Source organism: Sus scrofa, chromosome 12 (assembly GCF_054392235.1).
Source record: "Sus scrofa isolate SSC_HxYL_T2T_F1_AM1 chromosome 12, Sscrofa_HxYL_maternal_Yorkshire_Landrace_v2.0, whole genome shotgun sequence".
Lineage (NCBI taxonomy): Eukaryota > Metazoa > Chordata > Mammalia > Artiodactyla > Suidae > Sus > Sus scrofa.
In genome coordinates, this window is record NC_139394.1 from 19,379,365 (window position 1) to 19,400,214 (window position 20,850).

The following is a 20,850-nucleotide window of genomic DNA, read 5'->3' on the forward strand; positions in this document are numbered from 1 at the left end:
CTCTCAGTGGGTTAAGGATGCGTCGTTGCCATGAGCTGTGTAGGTCGATGTGGCTGGGGTCTGGCATTGCTGTGGCTGTGGTGTAGGCCAGTAGCCACAGCTCCAGTTTGACCCCTAGCCTGGGAACCTCTCATATGCCACAGGTGCGGCCCTAAAAAAACAAGACGACGTGATGAAAACGGCAAGACCGGGAGGAAGCTCTGTCACGTGCCTCATGTCATCACTTCCTCGCCATTTGTGTCTAGGTCTGTGAGTGGGGACAGTGGGTACCAACTGCTGTGTCTGGTAGGAAGCACTTTTGACTCTTTAGTTTTTAGTTTATCAGACCATGTGGGGGAACACTGAGTAGTCCAAGATGTGGAGTTCGTGTGTTGGGAAAGATGTGCAGTGTACAAGGAAGAACAAGGGCTTTGGAGACGTGGTTGTCTTCAAATCCTCACGCTTGGCACTTCTTCACTTTGTAACTGTGGATGAGTCATTTTACCTGTCAAAGCCTTAGTGTCCCCAACTGTAAACATGAGACTAATACTCAGCTCCTAGAATTGGTGTGAAGGGTTCATTAAGTTCTTTAACATGCTTAATGCTTGGAAGATACTTTGTAGATGTTAATATACATGTTAGCTTGGTCCTGAGGTGGTTAAATCTGGAGATGAGATTAGAATAGCTGCTTTTCAGAAGCTCCAATTTTGTTTTAGAAGTCTTTTTTTTTTTTTTTTTTTTTTTTGGCTGCCCCGTGGCACATGGAGTTCCTGGGCCAGGGATCAGATCCAAGCCATAATTGTGAACTAAGCCGCAGCTCTAGCAACACCAGATCCTTAACCCGCTGTGCTGGGCCAGGGATCAAACCTGCGTTCCAGTGCTCCCAAGACACCACCAATCCTGTTGTGCCACAGTGGGAACTCCTGTTTCAGAAGTCTTTGTTTAGATGGAAAACATTTGGTCAAGGGTGGGTGGCCTCAGAGGCCTGCTCTCTCACAAATCTCATCCCTATCTCTTCCTGCAGTCTCTGAGGAATTTCTTGAATTATAATTTGAAGACCACTCATTTTATAGAAGGTGAGTGGGTCTCACCAGGGCTAGGTGACTTGTGGAGAATACCCCCGCTGCCCATGGTGGCAGAGCTGAGAACAAATCCCAGGCTTTATCTGGGATTAATAAAGTGGGTGCCTAATGCCCTGTGACTTTACAAACTGGTGGCATGTGCATTGCTTACCTTTGTTAGCCAGCTTTGGGGTGGGCCATAGAATAGTCTGGGGAGAGTGGCAGAAATTGCTCCTAAATCGAAAGAACATTGAACTGTTGAGTGTGGTACAGAGGACTTTCATCTATGGTGGAACGTGTACAGGTCTTGCAGTGTCTCCTTGGTTTTGAGGCCCCCTTTCTCTTCAAACACAACTGCACGTACACACATTCACATTCCTGCACACCTTTACACCCCAGCCCCTGGTTATCTCCCCCCTGCCACATACATGTGTTTGGGTTTACTGCTGTTCAGGGCACCTGGTCAGGATGGTATAAATAGCTTTACCCAGTGAGTTAATACTGAATCTGCGCTGTTTAAGTCTGAAGAGCTTATTGCTGATTTTTGATGTTTTGAAACTTGCTCAGACACTTCAGTATTAGTTAATGGGCTGCATCCTGGGAACCACTGATTCAGGGTAAGGGCTCCTTGACATTTTTAAAGCCAAGAATGCGTGTGCCATCCTGGTAAAGGAAGATGCAGAGGGCTTTCAGTCATACGCAGAGGTAGACTCGACCTGTTGACATGGAAGATACTGAGAGGGTGTGAGTGCTGGAAGCTGCACTGCACAGGATGCGTGGAGGGGACCGTGGGGAGAAGAGCTTGGGAACTGGAATTGATCATCTGGGTTGGACGATGGTCGCTGTTCACATAGTGGATTTGCTCTTTCCCATTACTGCTGGAGGCTGCTGGTGCCAGAGAATTCCCCTTTAGAAAACCTGAAATCAGTTAATGTACCGCCTAAACCCCAGGGCTTTAGTATCATAGGACCAAGTGCTGTACAGGTGAAAAGGGGATGCTGTTGGGCTGCCATCCACTGGTGATAGGTTTCTGCTGGGTGCTAAAGTTTCGAAATGAGGTGGGTTTTTTTTTGTTGTTGTTGTTTTTTTAAATCCTTATACGGCTCATTACAGAAAAAACTAAAAAAGAAGGTGAACATTTTCCATTTACCACCCCGCCCCCCAAAAAAAACCCCATTATTGACGTCTTTCATATCCTTTAGATGTTAACATGCTTCTCATTGCCCTTTGCATTTCTAAAAATGCAGTGCACTTCACCGTGTCAAAAGAAACTCCAACCAGTTCCCTCATCCCCAGCCCACAAAGTGTACTCTAATCCATTGGCATCTTAAAATTGATACATATAAAAGGTATGGGGGTAGGTGATCTCTAAAACTATTCCCAATCTCAAGCTGTTCTGTTTTATAATCTCTCTTGTCCTACAATACCTCGCTTCAGTGCCACCTGTGAAGCCGTCCTTGACGGTGAAAAAGGAAAGTGATTCCAATAATTCGTTTATTGTCATGTGGTGGTGTATGATTTGCTTTGTAGTTGCTTAGGTTTATCTTAAATGGTCTAATGGGGAGTTTTGAGGCTCTAGGGCAAAGATCATGTGTTATTCTCTAGCAGCCAGCTGTCAAGGTAAAGTTTTGAAAGGTAGAGTTTTGAAAGCCATCAGTCTAATAACTGGATGAATCGCCTGAACTCCAGGCTGACTGGGTTCTGAGGACAGCGTGAAGTCAAATTTGGGAAAAGAATGAGGCACCAGTAAAAAAAACACTAGAGGAGCTGGAGAGAAGGGTGACCTGGTTCTAGCAGCAGGGCCTTCCCCTTACCACAGGGTTCTCCAGCATGACTTGGGCAGCGAGGACCAAGACAGGTCAGATGGTGACCTCCCTAATTTCTGGTTTTGTTGAAAAGACAGAAAACTAAATTCCTGACCTGGCAAGATAAGGTGAGGGCAAGGCAATTCTCTGTAGTGACTCTCAACCAACCTCTCTTCCCTTTCCCCTGACTAATCCTGATGCCAACTCCAGCAGTTAGTCTCTCGTGGAAGGACTAGCAAGCAGGTGGCTGCTTTACCTCATCTGGCCCCCTTCCTGGTGTGTCTCCCAGCTTAAAGTAGTTGCTTATGTTTACTGTAGGGAAGTAGGTGTACTACTCTAAAGAGCATATTTTAGGATGGCCTCTGAGATGTGCTTTAAGCTGAAATCTGAAGAGCAAGGTGGCAGCCCTGAGTGCTGGGATAGAGGGACGAGCAGGGGCTGAAGTCGAGGTTGATTAGAGCTTGGGATGTTTAGCAACTGTTAACAGATAGGTGGCTGAAGCCTAGTGAGCAAGATGGAGAGATAAACAAGGACCAGATCCTGCAAGGCCTTGTAACCATTGTAGGGACTGGAATCTATTTGTTTTTATTTTCTTTTTTTGTCTTTTGAGGGCCACACTCACAGCATATGGAGGTTCCCAGGCTAGGGGTCTAATCAAAGCTGTAGCTGCCGGCCTACGCCAGAGCCACAGCAATGTGGGATCCGAGCCACGTCTGCCACCTACACCACAGCTCACGGCAACGCCGGATCCTTAACCCACTGAGCTGGAAGCTGTTCTTGACACAACGGGGAGCTGTTGGAGGGTTTAAGGTATCGAGGGATTTAGCCTGATGTTAGGCGACAACAGTGGCAGCGGAAAGACTCTTGGCATTAAGAGGCTGTTGCAGTGATTGAGGCAAGGGATGGGGTGATTGCCGGACTGCTTGGACGGGCTGATGGATTGGACGTGAGAGGACGATGGCCAAGGGAAAGAGGAACTAAGAATGACTTCTGGGTGGATGGTGACCAAAGGGAATGTTCGAGGTTTGCGGGGAAATGGCGTTCTGGTTTGTTATTTGTCTTACCCATGAAACTGAAGAGCAGAGGGCGAGTGGGCAGCTGGGTAATGAGCTTGGTGTTTGGAGGTGAGGACGGGGCCGGAGCAAGACTTTTAGGAGTTGATCAGTTTAGTCAGTGATCTTGTCCTGACTGCTGAGAAATGAGTGGGATCCATGGCCACAGAGGGAGTTTTGGCCTCTGATAGGAGGGGACCCTTCCTCCATAATAAGAGGGAGGAAGGAGAAGGCAGTACAGTTGCAGGTGAGCTCGAAGGTTTGTCAAGGAGCCGAGGATGAGAGAGTACATGGCCTGTGGTTCAGCGCCACACGAGGGAACTAGTCTGAGATGCTGAGTGCCCTCTAGAGGTGTTTGCCTGTGTTTGGTGTGTCACCATCCACTTGGTGACAATTTTAGTCGTGTTGAGTGACTTAGGTGTTAGACCCGGGGTGAATAGTTGAGTATAAGCAGGACAGGAAGTTTATCAGTTCTGTACCGTTGAGGGAGAAGGGGGTTGAGCTGAGGATGTTTACAGGGGGAAGTGGTTATAGCAGTGGTCCCTTGACCCCATACAGTTGCATGCTGGCATCCAATGGAGCTTGCTTCTTGTTGAGCCTTTAAGAAAGTGTCTCGCTGTCCCTGGTATGCACTGGCTGGGGGAAGGATATGCAGCCGTGGAACACCAGAAGGCAGTGTGTGAAGAGTGTGCAGACAGGTTGCTTCTAGTTCCAGGGGTGGCCCAGGTGTGACATCTGAAGTTCAGCACAGATACCCTAGCACTGAGAAATTCCAATGATCTTGGAGCTTATATGGGATAGTCCCACCTCCCAGTTAAATACCCTCTCTTAAAGCATCCTTGACAGGCTGCCTTGGCTCAAACGCTGTTTTTGATGGGGAGCTCATTACTTTGAGAAGCAGCGCGTGGTAGCTGTATCATGCCCTTTTGTCCTCGAAGCTGCAGCTTATTCCTAGAACTGAGGCTAGGGCTCAGGTCTCCTGCACCCTAGTCCTTGCTCTATGCCCTTGAGTGAGGAGGACTGAAGTAGCTAAACAGGCAGATATGACAGGGAGCTGTCTTGTCTTTACCAGTGAAAGGGTTTCCTTTTAGCAAACTAGTCCAACCTCTAAAGGCTTTTTAAAAATCTTGGTGTGGGGTTCCTGCTGTGGTGCTGTGGGTTGAAGATCCAGTGTTGTCTCTGTGGCAGTGCAGGTTCAATCCCCGGCCCAGGAACTTCCATATGCCGAAAGTATAGCAAAAAAAAAAAGTAATAATCTTGGTGCTATAATCCAGTATACTAGTTATCCATCCCAATGTTGTGTTCCAATTTTTATAAACTGTGTTTTTATATTATCCGAAGGGACATATATCATGAGAGACTTTAATAAGATCCAGATGTTTGTCTATGATAGTCATTTAACAACTCTCAAAAAGGGAAATAAAGTTGTTTGGGTATAACTTACGTTAGTGAACTCAGTGGGCACCTAGTGGCCATCATATTTTAGGTAGGTGGTCAGAATAATGTCTGATGATTCCCCCCCGCCCCCGCCTTTTTTTTTTCTTCTTTTTTAGGGCCGCACCCGCGGCATATGGAGGTTCCCAGGCCACCGACCTGCGCCATGGGCACAGCAACCCTGGATCCAAGCCACGTCTGAGACCTACACCACAACTCACAGCAACACCGGATCCTTAACCCACTGAGTGAGGCCAGGGATCGAACCCGCAACCTCGTGGTTCCTAGTCGGATTCATTAATCACTGAGCCACGATGGGAACTCCCTGATGATCCCTTTTTGAATTTTGAAAATTGGAACTTATGCTGAGTTCAAGTCTCTGGCAACCTTCTGCTTGTAGTATTTTCTCAGAGATTATTGACACTTATTCCTCCAGTTTTTCCAGTATAATTTACTTGACCCAGATCACTTCAGTAAATTTGAAGGGGCTCAAGTCTGATCAACCACAGGATTAGATTAATATCCTAGGCTGGTGATGGCTCAGCTGCTCTTAGCATTCTGGACATCATCTGTGTTATTCACCTGTAACCTTGACTTCTTAGAAGAATATTTGGCTGGAATAGGGGACAGTGGCCCAGCCTTTGGGGCATTATAGCTTGGTGCTAGGAGATGGATTGGATTCAGACCTGCCTGAAATGTGTCTGATTTCACCTCTGCCACTAATTAGCAGTATGACTCGGCAACTTAGCCAGCCTTGCCAAGCATCAGTTCCCTCCTCTGTGAGATGAGTGTGTCAGTTGAGGATTAAAGGAAGCCTTTAATGAGATTCCTGGCCCTTGGTAATCATCTCTTCCAATGGCCTTTATTACTCTTGAGAGTTTGTGGGGTGGGGCTTGTGAGCACACTCGGTAACCTAGGAAGAAAGTGACTTGTTTGGCTTCCTGGAGCAAGGCAGGAGCACTGGGCACGGACACCGCGCCCCAGACCCCTCGGTTTCAGAAGGAAACCCTGGGCACTCCTGGAAGGCCAGAGGGAGTATTTTGCCCTTTGATCTAGTGAGAACAAGAGAGCTTTCCCTTCCTTTGTGTCCAGATGTCTATGCAGGAAGTAGAAGTGAAAGAGACACCTGGCTGCTTCCTGCGGAGGGGGGCTCCAGGGGCCCTGAAGCTGCTCGCCTTGCAGGAGAAGGCACACAGCAGGGCTGGGGCTCCAGAAGGGAGAAAGAGGTGGCGGGGGAACACCTGCTCTTAGAGAAGTAGGGCAGGGGCCTGCTCCCCTGGATGTAAGGCCAAAAGGCCTTGGAGATTTCTTCACCCTGTCCCTCCTCTCCACCCTCAGAGCTGATTGCTGCTGCTTTTGGGGGTGGGACCCGGACAGGAGGCCAACAAGACAGCTGAGATTCCTCTGCCATCCTGGGCTACAACTGCACTCGGCAGGCAGTGCCAGGAATATAGGTGAATGCATAGGGGTTTCACCGCCCTGACCTCCGTGGCCTTAGGCCAGGATCTAGTTGAAGCTCTCCTTGCAGGAGAAGGCCAGCTTTCTCCTGGGCCCCTGTGGGAGATAAGAGAGGTGGGGTGTGGCACGGAAGTGAAAAGTCTAGAGGGTTAAAAAGGCCATCTTCCCTGATCGCCTTTCCTCCTAGTAGGAATAATGGAACGAGGGGTGGCTGGGGTCGGGGATCAGGATGCTGGGGTTGAAGGCTGAAATGGCTTTTGCCAGAAGCCCAGGTAGCAGGTAAAATCTTGGGTGATGGAGGGAAGGTGAGCTTGAGACCATGTTGGGGGACCCAGCAGATGGTGAGACCCCTGAATAATGTTTGCTTTTATTTTTCTCCCCTAGCATCCCCAGGCTTCTGGGTGGAGGAGCGAGACACGAGGTCTCACTCGGCATCTGTGACTGCCCGGGTGCCATCCTCACTCCAGCCCATGGGGCGAGGATGGGGCAGATGTGGCCACTCCTTCCTCACAGTGACCATGGCCACAATGGTGGCCTTAGCCTTGCTCGGGGGTCTGGAGGCAGTGTGCCCAGCACTATGTACCTGCCAAGTCTTGGGCACTGTGTAAACTGTGGGGTCCTCCACGTGCTCAGCCCCCTCCTAGGCTCCCTGACAGTTTGGCACTTGGAGCTGAGCCACAGTTGTCTCAACCACGTGACAGGTGGTTCCTACCAGGGCCTGTGGGGACTGCAGGTGCCGCTGCTTTCTCACAGTGTCCCATGGGATCTGGCTGGTGGAGCCCTGGGGGGCCTGCGTTTCCGGAGCAGCTGGACCTCAGCCACACCAGCTTGCCTTCCTATGCCTAGACTTTCCTGTCACCCTTTGCTCTGCCTGGATCTCTCACAACCTGCTTGCCATCCAGGATCCCTGCAGCCTGTGGGGACTCGGGAACCTGAGGCAGCTGGACCCGAGTGACATAACCAGACAGAGCTGGGCACTGCTGGGGTCTGGGGCCTCTTCCACCTATGCTGGCAGAACTGGCTGGGAACCAGCTGCAGTGAGTCAGGGGTGCAGTCCTGGCCACCAGGCCAACCTGGAGGTGCTCTCTGGCTGGGAACATCATCAGCAGCAAGCTGCAGGCCAAGGGCTTTGCAGCCCTGCAAGTGCAGGGCCTCCTCTATCAGAGGCAGCTGGCTGTAGCACCTCAAGTTCAAGATGTCGTGACCATCTGGACAGCAGGCATGCAGCTGCTGCTGGCCAGTAATCCCTGGGTATATGACTGTGATGCACCGGCCTTCAGGAAGCTGGGCCACCTGTGGCACTTTTGTGTGGCCAACCCGGGCAACTTGACTGATACTGGCCCCAGGCGGCTGGCGGTGTGGTGCCGAGCAGTGTGGAGCCCTGGCTGAGCCTGGTCAAGACAGCTACTACTCTGCTGGGTATCATAGGCATCATGCCGGTCACTGGCTGTGGCCGTGGACATGGCTGAGTGCAAGTACAAGCAGGGCCCCAGAGGAACTGGGGAGCAGGGGAGCCCTCTAGAGAGGCAGCTGGAGGAGGGATGGTCCTTTGGTGTCTTTGGGGCTCAGTTGTCTGCCAGACCAGGTGGGAGGAATGACAGGAGGAGAGAGAGAGATGAGTGTGTTCATCTTGGGGCTTAGGACCCACCACCCCTCCCTCACCTATATCCCTCTGACCTAGCACAATGCCGTCATCTCTCCCGGCCCTAGAAGAGGGATCTGGCCCCTAGTCTTCAACACTGCTTTGGGGAAGAGAGCACTAAGAGGCAGAGGCTGAAGACTGGAGGGAGCTGGGGTGGGATGGGTACAAGGAAGATTTCATTGATCTGAATCTCCTTCCCCCTCCTCTCATATGTCCCTGGCCTCTGCTGCTGGGGACTTGATCAGAAAAATTATGATGGGGCTGGGGTGAGGTAAGGGTATTGTTCCTGGAACTATTTTGTGGACATACACTATCCCAGGTCTCAGCACCTTAGCTCCTTCTTGAGGGCTGTGTATCTTGTTGCATTTGAATTGGGGATGGGTGAGGAGATTAGAAAAAGAAAACCAACTGGAAAGTTGATTCTGCACTGTGTGCCTGTATTTTGGTGAAAAAACTTGTCTTATGTGGTTGTCCCTGGTGGGGGGGATGGAGGGAGGAAGTAGGCAAAACGACTTTTAACCCAGTCTTTTCATTCTCAGTGCCTGGAGATTTCCCACTCCTATCCCGACCCCAATCCCAGTGATCACACACTCTCATTCCCTAGCTTTCTGCATGGGTAGATCTCTTTCTCAGCATTCTTTCTGATATACCCAGGCATCCTAGTGAGTTTGTTTTGTTTTGTTTCGGTAGTACCTGTGGCAAATGGAAGTTTCTGAGTCAGGGATCGAACTTGTGTCACTGCAGCAGGACAACACTGGGTCTTTAACCTGCTGAGCCACAAGGGAATCCCGTATTCTAGTGACTGTAAGAAAACTAGATGTGAAAAGGTGTTTTGTTGTCTAGCTTTCACTGGCTGATTGGAAACTTTATTTTATGTTATATTAATATAAATATAAATATAACATACAATAAAATCATAATATGATCATATAATTAGAACACAAGCAAATATAAATATAGTTTCATGATATAATAGTTTATATGTTACATATAAATTATATATATATATATATATTTTTTTTTTTTTCTTTTTTGGCTGCACCCTTGAAGTTCTTTGGGCCAGGGATCAAATCCAAGCCGAAGCTGTGACCTGCATCACAGCTGTGGCAATGCCTGAGTTTAACCCACCGTGCCACAGCAGGAACTCCCATGATGGTGAATTTTAAATTCACATTGTCAGAAATGTTATTTGGACACCAGCCCTCTTCCCTTCACCACCCCCAGGGAAATGGAAACAGATTTCCCAAATTAAAAGGCCTAATGGAAGTACTTGTAGTCTTAACTTCAGTATTAGAAGATGAATTTATATGTTGCAGGGTGGGGGTGCAGGAAGATAGGTAGGGGTAGCGCTGTGGTGGCAATCCCAGAGTGCCCAGAACTTTTGCTTATTTATTCAACACATAATTACTGAGACAAAACGTAGTGGTAACACCTTGTGTTTATTTATCTATGCAGCACACAATTCATGAATGCATCTTCCTAGGCCCTGAGGATATAATAGTAAAAAAAGGAGATGTTATCCTTGCCCTCATGGAGCTCACAATCTAGTGTTAATCTAGTCATTAACAAACAAAAAAATCACAAGTATATAATTGCCCATATATCAAGTGAATCAAAGGAAGGGTGCCTGATGGTTATGAGAACATAAAATGGGCGAGCCGAGGAGTTCCCCCTGTGGCCTAGTAGGTTAAGGACCTGGTGTTTCTGCAAAAGCGGGCGCAGCACCCCTGGCCCAGGAAATTCCGTATGCTGCTGGGTGTGGCCCTAGAAAGAGGAAAAAAGAAAAAGCAAAACACCGAGGAGCTGAAAACAAAGAAGTGGGGAAGACCTGTGGAAGCCTGCTGCAGTTAAACTGACAAAAGGTGGTGGTTTGGGCTAGAGTGGGAGCACCGAGCTGGAGAAAAACACACTGATTGAGATGTCTCATGTCCACGTCAGCGCGCTCTCTTCTCTCAGGGGACAGCAGAAGTGCAGACCAGGGCCAGACTTCTCAGGAGTGGCTCTTAGAAGACCCTCCTACTTTGAACTTAAGCAGAAGCAGAGGGTTTCCTCTGGTGTGGGGGTTGTGTGTGTGTGTGTACACTATTGAACCCGCCATGTGCTAGGACCAGCACTGTCCCCCTTTCCCAGATATATCTTGTGAAGTGTAAGGCGATAGGGTTGGAGCCCAGGTTTAGATGCATTCAAAAGTTAGTTCGTTTACTGTTCCTTTTTCTACTCTAATTTTCAATTTTACAGCTACACGAAGGGGCCCTTAAGCCTCAGTGGGCAGAAGTTAAGGCTGAACCCCGCAGCTAGAACACTTCCCTCGGTCCAGAACTAGAGAAAGAGAGCTTTGTTTCCCGACGGAAGGGGAAAAAAAACCCTCGCGAGGCCCGGAAGTTGCGCGTTGCATTGCCCTCACCCACCTCCCTGGCCGGGGTGAGGCCGCGGCGGACTGCCCTTCTTCAAGATGGCGTCGAAGATGGGTTCGCGACGGTGGATGCTGCAGCTGATCATGCAGCTGGGTTCCGTGTTGCTCACACGCTGCCCCTTCTGGGGCTGCTTCAGCCAGCTCATGCTGTACGCTGAGAGGGCCGAGGCGCGCCGGTGAGCGGCTCCGCGCGGTCGCTGAACGTGGTGGGGGCTGTCCGGCCCGTCTCAGGAACGGGGGTGCGGTGAGGTGGGGAAGAAGTCGGGGCCCAGAAAGTTGGGACGCTTGTACTGGGGGGGATTTGGGGCCTCAAACTTGTTAGGGACTCTGGTCTGGAGCAAGGTGGGTAGCGAGGGTAGTGCGGGGTCCTAGCCATGAGGGGGGCTCTGGTTTGGGGAAGCAGTGGAGCTTGCGGGAGCTCAGGGTGTCCCGAGGCTCTTCCCGCTTCATTCTTTGCTTCATTCTGTCCTTGTTCCTTCCCACCTCCCGGCTCACAGGAAGCCCGACATCCCAGTGCCCTACCTGTACTTCGACATGGGGGCGGCCGTGCTGTGCGCTAGCTTCATGTCCTTTGGAGTGAAGCGGCGCTGGTTCGCGCTGGGAGCCGCACTCCAGCTGGCCGTTAGCACCTACGCCGCCTACATCGGGGGCTACGTCCACTACGGGGACTGGCTGAAGGTGAGCACCTCGGCCCTAGATGGGACCTCGCTGGGATGACGGGGAGCCAGTGCCCGGCACAGCTGGGTGAAGCCTGAGAAGGCGGAACCCCAGGCTTGTAGAGATTATCACAGATCGCAGAACAGAAGGATTTAGAGACCACACAAGCCTGCCTTTCAAAGTGTGGAAACTGAGGTCCAGAGGTGGGAAACAGACTTTCCCAAAGTTACACCACAGTTGGCATTACATTTACATTTAAATCCTTGGTTTAGGATGTAGTCTGTTATCTCAGACTCGTAGGACAAAAAGGACCTTTGAAATATCTGATCTGACCATCTGATTTTATGAAATTTAATTAATCCTAGGGCAGCATTTAAGCCTGTAAATGCCAGAACCTGTGCTAGGCACTACATGCTTGGAGAAAAGCCTGGACTAAGGCACTACCCTCAAGGAATGGACTGTCAGTCCAGTAGGGGAGGCAGATGTGTGAATAGCTGCAGGACAGTGAGATCAGTGGTTACTTTGTGGAACAGACTATACTGTACACCAGAAAGAACACTGGGATTCAAGGGAGCAGAACTGGGGTGGGGAGGGGGGGCAATGCTTGGCATCTGGGTTCTGCCGCTTACTTTGTGTAGGACCTTGGACGACTTTATTAACCCTTCAGGGCCTCACTTTTCACTTCTGATAAAAAGAGTTATCTATCTCTGCTCTACCTGCCCACCACACTTGGAAATGCTAAGAGGGTTCATCACGTGGAGTGGGATGCTTCGAGATGGGCAGGCAGTTCTGCGCTGCGGGCAGCCAGCAGACCTGTGGTGGCTTCAGTTCCTGACTGGGGTCCCCTCGCCTCGGCCTAGGTCCGCATGTACTCGCGCACAGTTGCCATCATCGGCGGCTTTCTTGTGCTGGCCAGCGGCGCCGGGGAGCTGTACCGTCGGAAACCCCGCAGCCGTTCCCTTCAGTCCACCGGCCAGGTCTTCCTGGGCATCTACCTCATCTGCGTGGTAGGTTGGGGGAACGGTTGACTGGAGATGCTTGACGGAGTGAGCTGTGAGCCTGAGCCTGGCAGAATGCAGGGAGGTGGGCAGGATGAGGCCTCGCATGCAGTTCCTGATGACCTGGCTCCTGGCAGTTGCCCTGACCAGCTTCTGAGCCTTGGGGGACCTTCAAGAGACTGAGGGCTGGCTCAGAGTCCCTTCTTCCAACATGATGGCCACCCGGGAGAGGAGAGGGTGGATCGACCATTCAGTCCTAAGCCTGAGAGCCAGGATAGCAAGATGGCCTGCTCCTCTCACGGTTTCAGCCCCCAGAGGATTGGGAGAGGGGACAGAGGGGAGGTTTGGAGCTGATGGGGCTGCCTGGCAGAACCGGTTATATCCTGGGTGCTAGGGGAGGCCGGGGTGGATGGGGACATGGACAGGCCCTGGGTCACTTGGCTTCATCTTAGTTCCTGGGCACCATCTCCCACGTGCAGGGTTCTGTGTTCAGAGGTGAGAGTCCTGGTCTGACTGTGGAACCTCTTCCTTTCCGAGCCCGCAGGGTGGGGAGACACAGAGGCCCCAGCCTCATGGTGTTCCCTAGCCTGAGGGAGAGACACAGAAAGCCCCCTGGGCAGAGGAGGGAGTTAGAAGCTCACCCTGTAGGTGCTGGCTTGTGTCTCGGGGAGGCCTTCCCCGGACAAGCTGCTTGGCCTGTTGGAGAGCCTCAGAGGGCGCTGTGTCTCTAGGCCTACTCCCTGCAGCACAGCAAGGAGGACCGGCTGGCGTATCTGAACCATCTCCCAGGAGGGGAGCTGATGATCCAGCTCTTCTTCGTGCTGTATGGCGTCCTGGCGCTGGCCTTCCTGTCAGGCTACTACGTGACCCTGGCTGCCCAGATCTTGGCTGTACTACTGCCCCCGGTCATGCTGCTCATTGATGGCAATGTTGCCTACTGGCACAGCACCCGGCGCGTTGAGTTCTGGAACCAGATGAAGCTCCTTGGAGAGAGTGTGGGCATCTTCGGGACCGCCATCATCCTGGCCACTGACGGCTGAGTTGCACAGCCTAGCGGGAGGCTGCAATGGGCATGCGGAGCCACAAGGGCCACCCTAGCTTCCTCCTTGCTGGCCCAGTTATGTTTATTTATGCTTTTTGGTCTGTTTGTTTGACCCTGTGTGTTGTGTGTGTGCACGCGCGCGTGTTGGTTGGAGGCAGGTCTCTTCCCCAGTTCCTGGGCTTGGGCCTTGGTGGGGGGGGGAGCCCTGGTGACTGTGCTTTACGGGTTTCTTTTTCCTGTTTGTTACGAGAGCTGGGGCCAGCTGTGCGCCTGGGTCTCCTGTCCCAGGGACGGGAGTAAGGCTGGACGAGGGTGGGGGTACCCAGGGTGGGAGCCAGTGGAAGGGAGACCGAGAACCAGCAGTGAGCCAATGTGAGGAATTCCTTTTCGAAACCTGCAGATGCAGGGAGGCTTTGCAGTGCTTTTCAGAGACTGAGAGTGAGTGCGTGTGTGGACACGTGGACCAGGCCCGGGAGAGCAGAGGGGCCAGGCACCGCGGAAGTCGTGGGCTCTCAGGGTACTCCAGGGGCAGAAACAGCACTAGCTGTCACCCCCTTTGAGGGCAGAACAGGCCCCCCATCCACTCCGGGCTGTGCAAGGGTGGGGCAGGCAGCAGCCAACTTCCTGCCTCTGGCCTTCTGTTTCCAGCCCCGTGGGGGTGGGCACCCTCCCAAACACCAGACCACACAGTCCTCCAAAAATAAACATTTTATATAGACATTTGGCTTTGCTTCTCTGTTCTCCCCACGGGACACTTTGCCATTGGCTGGGATTGATCTTGGGTTTCTTGAAAGCCCATATCTGGTTCAGCCCCACCTTGGTCCGCCCATGACCTTTCCCTGTTCCGAAAGTTCCCACAGTTCTCTGACTCTCAAAAGTCTCCACATACTCCCTGTAGCGTGTGCTTTCTCTCTCGTCAGTCCCTCTTGTTGCGGCTTGTCTTTTCCTCCCCATTCGGTGCCAGCTCTTTTCAAAGAAATCTTCGGTGGGGCCACTAGAGGGAGGGAACTAATGTTAAGCTTCCTGCTGGGAAGCCCAGGACTTTGCATTTCACAGATGAGGAAATGGAGGCTCAGAGGAAGTGCCACAGAGCCGGCTTCCAGGGCAGCTCTAATGCCCACGCCCAGACGTGTACTCTCCCCTCGCCTAAGGGAAAACAGGCAGCTCTTGGGGTTGGTTCCGTCACAGCCCCTGCTGTGCCTTAGTGACCCTCTACCTTCTCGTCCACACACCGCCAGACCGAAAGTAACCCCGAAGCCAGTTTGGCGCTTGGCACTGTGGGGGTCAGAAAGGTCGAGTGAAACCTGGGCCTTGGGACTGCTGCCCGTCCGAGATGTTCTGCTGCTGCAGAGACGAGATGTGACCTCTAGGGGGGGCCAGGGAAACGCATCCAAGTCTGGGCTTGTATCTGAGCCCACCTGGAAGGGAGCCAGGGCTGCTGCCAGTCTGGCCTGTGAAATGGAAGATGTTTCCTAACTAGGGGGCAGGGGAGCCCCTCCGGGGGCTGCTGACAGCTGAGTGGGAGAGATGGTGGCAGCATTCATTCTGGGGCCTTGGTCTCCTTTAGCTCCTCTCTTCCCTCTGGGAGTCGCCTGGTTCCCCAGCCCTCAGGATCTGCTCCCAGAGGGTCACTGCTAATTTCCCTTCACGTGCAAGCTGATTCAGACAAGAATTTGCATTTTAATCAAGGCCTCCTGAGAAGTTGCAAGACCTGAAGGAATTCAAATGAGTGGTGGAGTCTCAGGCAGATGTGGGTGAGCATTTGGGCAAGGGAGCCTCCGAAGAGCACAGAGGCCACAGACTGGCCCACCCTTAAGCCCTGAGTAGAGCCCTGCCCTCCTCCTCCCCCCAAATCCCTGGACTGAAAATTGAAGGCCATCTGGTTGTGGCTTTGGAGCAAGTTGGGGATCTTGGGCAGGCCCTTCTTCCTGTACTTGTCCTCACTCAGGTGCCCCGCTCTGGGCGGGGCAGAGTAGGGGCCACCTCCTCTGCAGATCACTCAGCCAGCAAGCCTGGTCTGGCTGCCTGGGAACACCTCCAGCAGGCATGGCTTTTGGTCCACCCTGGCTGTCCCAGGGCCTACAGGGCTGGTGGAGAAGGTCAGCTGCCTGGGTCAGAAGCCGGCTTGCAGAAGGAGTCCGGCAGCCCCTTGGCATGGTTGACCAGCTCATAAGAGTCCCGGATGTCGGCCAGGCCAAACCAGAAGAAGATCCACTGCTTGTTGGAGAAGCTGCCATCACTGTGTTTGAAGTACCTGGTGGGGGTTGGGGAGAAGGTTTTTAGGTAAGGCCGGTGCTCGCCACTCACTGGTTTGCTTATTGAGGACCTACTACAGGCATACCTCGTTGTACTGTGCTTCATTTTATTGTGTTTGGCCGATACTGCATTAAAAATTTTTTTTTTACAAGTTGAAGGTTTGTGGCAACCCTGTGTAGAGCCTAGTCTATCAGTGCCATTTTTCCAAGAGCATTTGGTCACTTTGTGTCTCCATGTCGCACTGTGCTAATTCTTGCAATATTTCAGATGCTCCACCAGCAAAAAGATGACTACTCACTGAAGGCTCAGATGATGGTTAGCATTTTTTAGCAAATATATATATTTTAGGGCCACACCTGCAGCATATGGAAGTTCCCAGGCTAGGGGTCGAATCAGAGCTGCACCTGCTGGCCACAGCCACAATGACAGCCACGCCAGATCCGAGCCACATCTGTGACCTACACCAGAGCCAATGGCCACAGTGGATCCTTAACCCATTGATCGAAGCCAGGGATTGAACCCACATCCTCATGGATACTAGTTAGGTTCTTAACCCGCTGGGCCACAACAGGAACTCCCCATAAAAATATTTTAAAATTAAAATAAGTACATTATTTTTTGACCTAATCGCACACTTAATAGACCATAGCATACTGTAAACATGACTTTTATATGTAGTGGGAAACCAAAAAATTCATGTAATTTGCTTTATTGCAATATTCGCTTTATTGCGGAGGTCTGGAACCAAACCCACAATATTTCTGGGGAATGCCTGTTAGGACCTGTGGTCTGTAATCTGATTTTATTCTCATAATATCAGCCAAGAGTCTAGGGTTGTTATGCTCTTTGCACAGAGAAGTTAGGTAACTTGCCAGTCACAGAGCTAGGAGGTCTGGAGTGAAGACCTCTTTTGCCCTCTCCCACACTGTCTTGGCTGACAGCCCCTGGAGGGGTTCTTGTTCACTTCTTGGTGCCCACAGAGCAGGGTAGTGGGGGATGAGGGGATAGTTGCAGAGGGAAAGAGAGGAGGGAGTTTTCCGCTGGACATGCAATGGGCTTGGGCCAGAGCTTGGCAACTGGGCCTGGAATAGAGCCCAAAGGCTCTCTGGACCCTGGGAGTGGCAGGCAGCGTGGCGGTGGGAAGTGTCTTCAAGGAATCCACCGTGGCAGGGCAGAGCCAGGATAAGTGTGCTCTGCCTCTAGGGAAATCTCAGGCTCTGTGTGTGGTCTACTGTCTGGGGAGCGTCGGGCCACACGGAGCGGATCATTTCCGGTGGGGACGGACGGCTAGTGAAAGAAGGGGAAGCCCAGCCTGCCTGGACCCCGGGTGTCGGGTGTCGGGGCGGGGCCCAGCCCTGAGCCGGGAGGGGCGGGACCTACCAGGGGTTGATGGGGTTGGTGACCCGGGAGCGCCAGAAAAGCGTCTGCAGGTCCCGCCGCAGGCGCTCCCACAGCATCTGGCCGGAGCCTTGGCCCTGGCGGCTGGAACTCACCACAAACTTGTCTAGATACGGGGTGCCCCCCAGTACGGGCTCCGTGGTCAGAATGGCGGCCGCGTTGTACCTGGCGCAGCGGGGGAGAGGCAGGCTGGGACCTCTCCTTGGCCCGGAGATCCCCGGCTCTGTCCCTCGGTCCCTGCCCTCAGGGGCCCGCAGCCTCACCCCTCAGAGACGTAGACAGAGTGCAGTCGCGGGCGTAACGAGGCCAGATAGTCGTCCCGCAGCTTCTTGCCAAAGCTGGCGTTGACCAGGTTCACTAAGCGGTCCTGGTCCAGGCTGTCCAGGCTGCGCACTCGCAGCATCCGTTCGGCGTTCTTGAACAGGGTCCCGGACCCTGGGGGTGGGATGGAGGAGGAGAGGTTAATTCAGTCCGAGAGCCAAGTCCTCTCCACGCCTCCGTTTGCTCAGCCTGGTGGGGGTTCCAGGTAGGACAAGGGCTGGTGGGACAATTATCCCCTTTGGGAGCTCTCCACAACGAGACGTTTTAGGTGGTCTGCATGGTTTGTACGCGATTTTCACTCAGGGAGATGCTTTTCCCAGGCAAAGTTTGTCCTTCAAGTTCCGCGCCTCGCCTGTAGTCCCACCTACTTCCCCTAGTCCCGCCTACCTCCCGAAACCTTGCTCTCTCCGCCCCTGGTCCCGCCCACCCACCCAAACCCCGCCCATCGCTCCTAGTCCTGTCCATCCCACTTGGTTCCGCCGGGTCCGTGGTTCCTCCCACCTACCCAAGACCCGTCCATTTGTCTAGGTTCACCCAAGTCCAGGCCGGGCCCGTCCACCTCCTTGGTCACTTCCCCCAGGTTCGGCAAGAGGAGGAAACCTTTGCTGTGGCGGCGGCCCCTTCCACCGCCTCTCCTGCTCCCCCGCCACCTCGCGCGCCCCCTGTTCCGGCCCTCACCCTTGTTGCTGAAGAGCTCCGTGAGCAGCGTGCTGGCGGCGGTGATGACCGCCGAGGAGTGGTGGGGCAGGCGACTGAGCACGTCCACGATGAGCCGCATCTGCTGCCGTTCTTTGGTGCTCACCCACTCCGCATTGGTCACCAGGTCCAGGTCGGCGGGCAAGTTCACGTTACTCAGGACCTGTGTCCCCAGACGAGAGGGTTAGCTCCCAGCCTGCCCCCGGCCAAGGACTGCGCCCCCGCCCCACGGACCTGTCCTCACTGACCTTCTTCATCTCGGAGTCCTCAGCCAGGGAGGGCTCAGACCTGAGCCCCCACGGATTGAGCGCCTCCCTGACACTCCATTCCCGACCCATGCGGCTTGAGAGAAAAGTGACTCTGGGGCCCGTCAGGGAGGCATGCAGGGGATGCAAGAGAGGGGTTCACCCAGGCCTGGAGTCGCGGACAGTATAGGGCCCAAAAGGAGGAGACACACCTTGTGACTGCTGTCGCATATGCCGCCTGTAGTATTGAGGAAGATAATTTTGGTGGGCTGCAGCGCCTTGGCCAGGGCCGCGGTCACCTCCAGCGAGTCGAGGAGCACGGAGCGGCGCGCAGCCGTCTCCCCGATGGGGCACAGGATGGGAATGCTACCCGACTCCAGGCACCACTGTAGCAGGTCCGTCTCCACCGAGACGATGCCGCTGTAGCTGCGGGCCAGACGCTGGTGCTCAAGGAACTTGCCTCCAGGAACCCCGGGGCTGGGGCGGGGCTGGGGCGGGGCTGGCAGCTTCGCGAGATCTGGGGTGCAGGGGCAGGCAGGGCTGGCACTAACCTGGCATGAGGGGCTGGCTCAGCAGCGCCCAGTACCGACCCACCACCAAAAAAAGGCACAGCGGTGGCGGCATTGTGCCGCAGCGTGTTCACCAGCACCTTGCATCTCTGGGCAAGCTGTGCCTTGGCCTCCCAGAAGGAAAGACAGCCTGAGGGCGCAGTGGGAGCCGGCAGCCCCAGAACCACCAGAGGCTTCATGTCCATGCGTTGCAGGAAGGCCAGGGCAAAAGCCAGGCTGGACATGGCCTGCTGGCACTTGAGCACCTCGTCTTCCACCTGTGGAGGAGCAGGTGTTCAAATGGCTGAGACCCTGGCCATGACTCCTGTTGCTCCTGCCTGTCCTACATCCTGGCCCTCTCAGTCCCCAACCCTACCCAGGAGTTGTCAGGCCCCATTTCTGGCCACCTGCGCCCACCTGCTCTGCCCTTTGCCCCCTTGGGTCTTGCCGTTCTCTTATCTCACACTCGTGTTCCTCCCTCCGCTCCTCCCTGCGACCTTGGACCCTAGAACGAACACCTGAGGGGGAGGGGTGACACAGGCAGCTTCTGTCCAGGCTCCCCAATTGCCGACTGAACCCCTAACTGCGCTCAGGGTGACAGCACTTCTCCCGTGCATCTACTTGACAAGCCCAGGCTCCTCACTCAGGCTCCTCGTGAGACTTGGGGAGGAGCACCCAGTCTCGTCCAGTCGCTCGCGCTAGTCAGGGTTCTGTCCAGTCGCTTCCTGGTTCTGCTGCCTAGAGTCTGCAAACTGTCCTGCCACGTCTAGTGACAGACAGGTCGCCACCCATCTCCCACTCCCTCTCTGTGACTTGGCGGACGCCGGGCTCCACTCACCTCGATGACGGCGAAGGGCCTGTCTGTGGAGTGGTGGCAGGTCTGGAACTCCGAGAGCCAGTGGCGCGCCTCTCCTGGGCTGGCCCCACACTGGTTCAGGAAGACCTGGATGTCCCGCTGCACCAGCGAGCGGCCCGCCGGGGGCCCCGGAGGGTCGGGGGGCACGGGGGACGTGGGGGGTGGATTCCACGACGGCTTCTCCACTGCAGGCGAGGGGGCGCCATCCCCAGCGCCCTCATCGGCATCCTCTCGGGCAGGCGCCCAGGCCGTGCTGAGCCGGCGCCCGGGGCTGGTGCCCCTGGCCGCCCGCCGCCGCGCGCTGCCACTCAGCCCCCGGGCGCCCCCAGTGCCTCGAGGGCCGCGCAGCCTTCGGCTCACAGGGGCCGCCCGCAGGGCCCAGGCCAGCCGTGCCGTCGCCATGACAACCAAACCCGCTCGCCCCCCCAAAGAGTGACCGTCTGTCGGGAGCTCCCGGCTCTGCGGGCCTCTTAACCTTCAGCGGGGCGGGGCCGGGCCGGCCGGGGCGGGGCGCGGACGGGGGCGCCGAGTCGCTTCTGGATGCCTTTGAAGAGGGTCAGGCGGCGGGTCAGAGGGCGGCGCCTAACAGGATCCCCCGCCCCTAGTGGGGACTTAACCCACTAGTAAGAGTCACGAGGCCTTGATAAGGGGTGGCTAGTTGTCTTTAATCTGTTGCCAGAGCCTGTTCCTGGGGGGGGCTCACGGGACCTAAAGGTGGCCTCAGCGCTCTGCGGGGTCTTGAATGATTAGGGGGGAGTCTGACGCGGGCAAGAGGGGAGAGCAGGTGGCAGGTATCGCCTGGCTGAGGGCGGAGACTGGAGGGAGAGGTGGGGAAGAGTGGAAGCCTGGAGGAGTGCCAGCCTCGTTGGAGGGCCGCCAGCCTCTGTCCTCTCTGAGCTCAAAGAAGATGGAATCATGAGGTTACCAGGGTTTGCCAAACTCTAGCCACTGGGTACCACCTTGAAGAATTTTGGCATATGCTCAAATCA

At 54.1% G+C, this 20,850-nt stretch overlaps 2 protein-coding genes across 4 annotated transcripts; one reads left to right on the top strand and one right to left on the bottom strand.

Annotated features, from left to right (window-relative positions):
• The first annotated feature begins 10,877 nt into the window (after window positions 1–10,877).
• TMEM101 (transmembrane protein 101) lies at window positions 10,878–14,259 on the top strand. Its single transcript, NM_001244685.1, is given in 4 exon segments — window positions 10,878–11,020; window positions 11,342–11,522; window positions 12,362–12,508; window positions 13,231–14,259. Coding segments are annotated over 4 exon segments (774 nt in total). The 5' UTR covers window positions 10,878–10,883; the 3' UTR covers window positions 13,540–14,259.
• NAGS (N-acetylglutamate synthase) lies at window positions 14,235–20,312 on the bottom strand. 3 transcript variants are annotated; one of them, XM_084982515.1, is made up of 7 exons: window positions 19,844–20,312; window positions 19,009–19,283; window positions 18,670–18,883; window positions 18,195–18,375; window positions 17,459–17,630; window positions 17,291–17,360; window positions 14,235–15,795 (listed from the first exon to the last, which is right to left on the bottom strand). In XM_084982515.1, exons 1-7 carry the CDS (start codon window positions 20,261–20,263, stop codon window positions 15,778–15,780), a joined length of 1,350 nt encoding a protein of 449 aa, XP_084838641.1. In that variant the 5' UTR covers window positions 20,264–20,312; the 3' UTR covers window positions 14,235–15,777.
• Window positions 20,313–20,850: the final 538 nt, after the last annotated feature.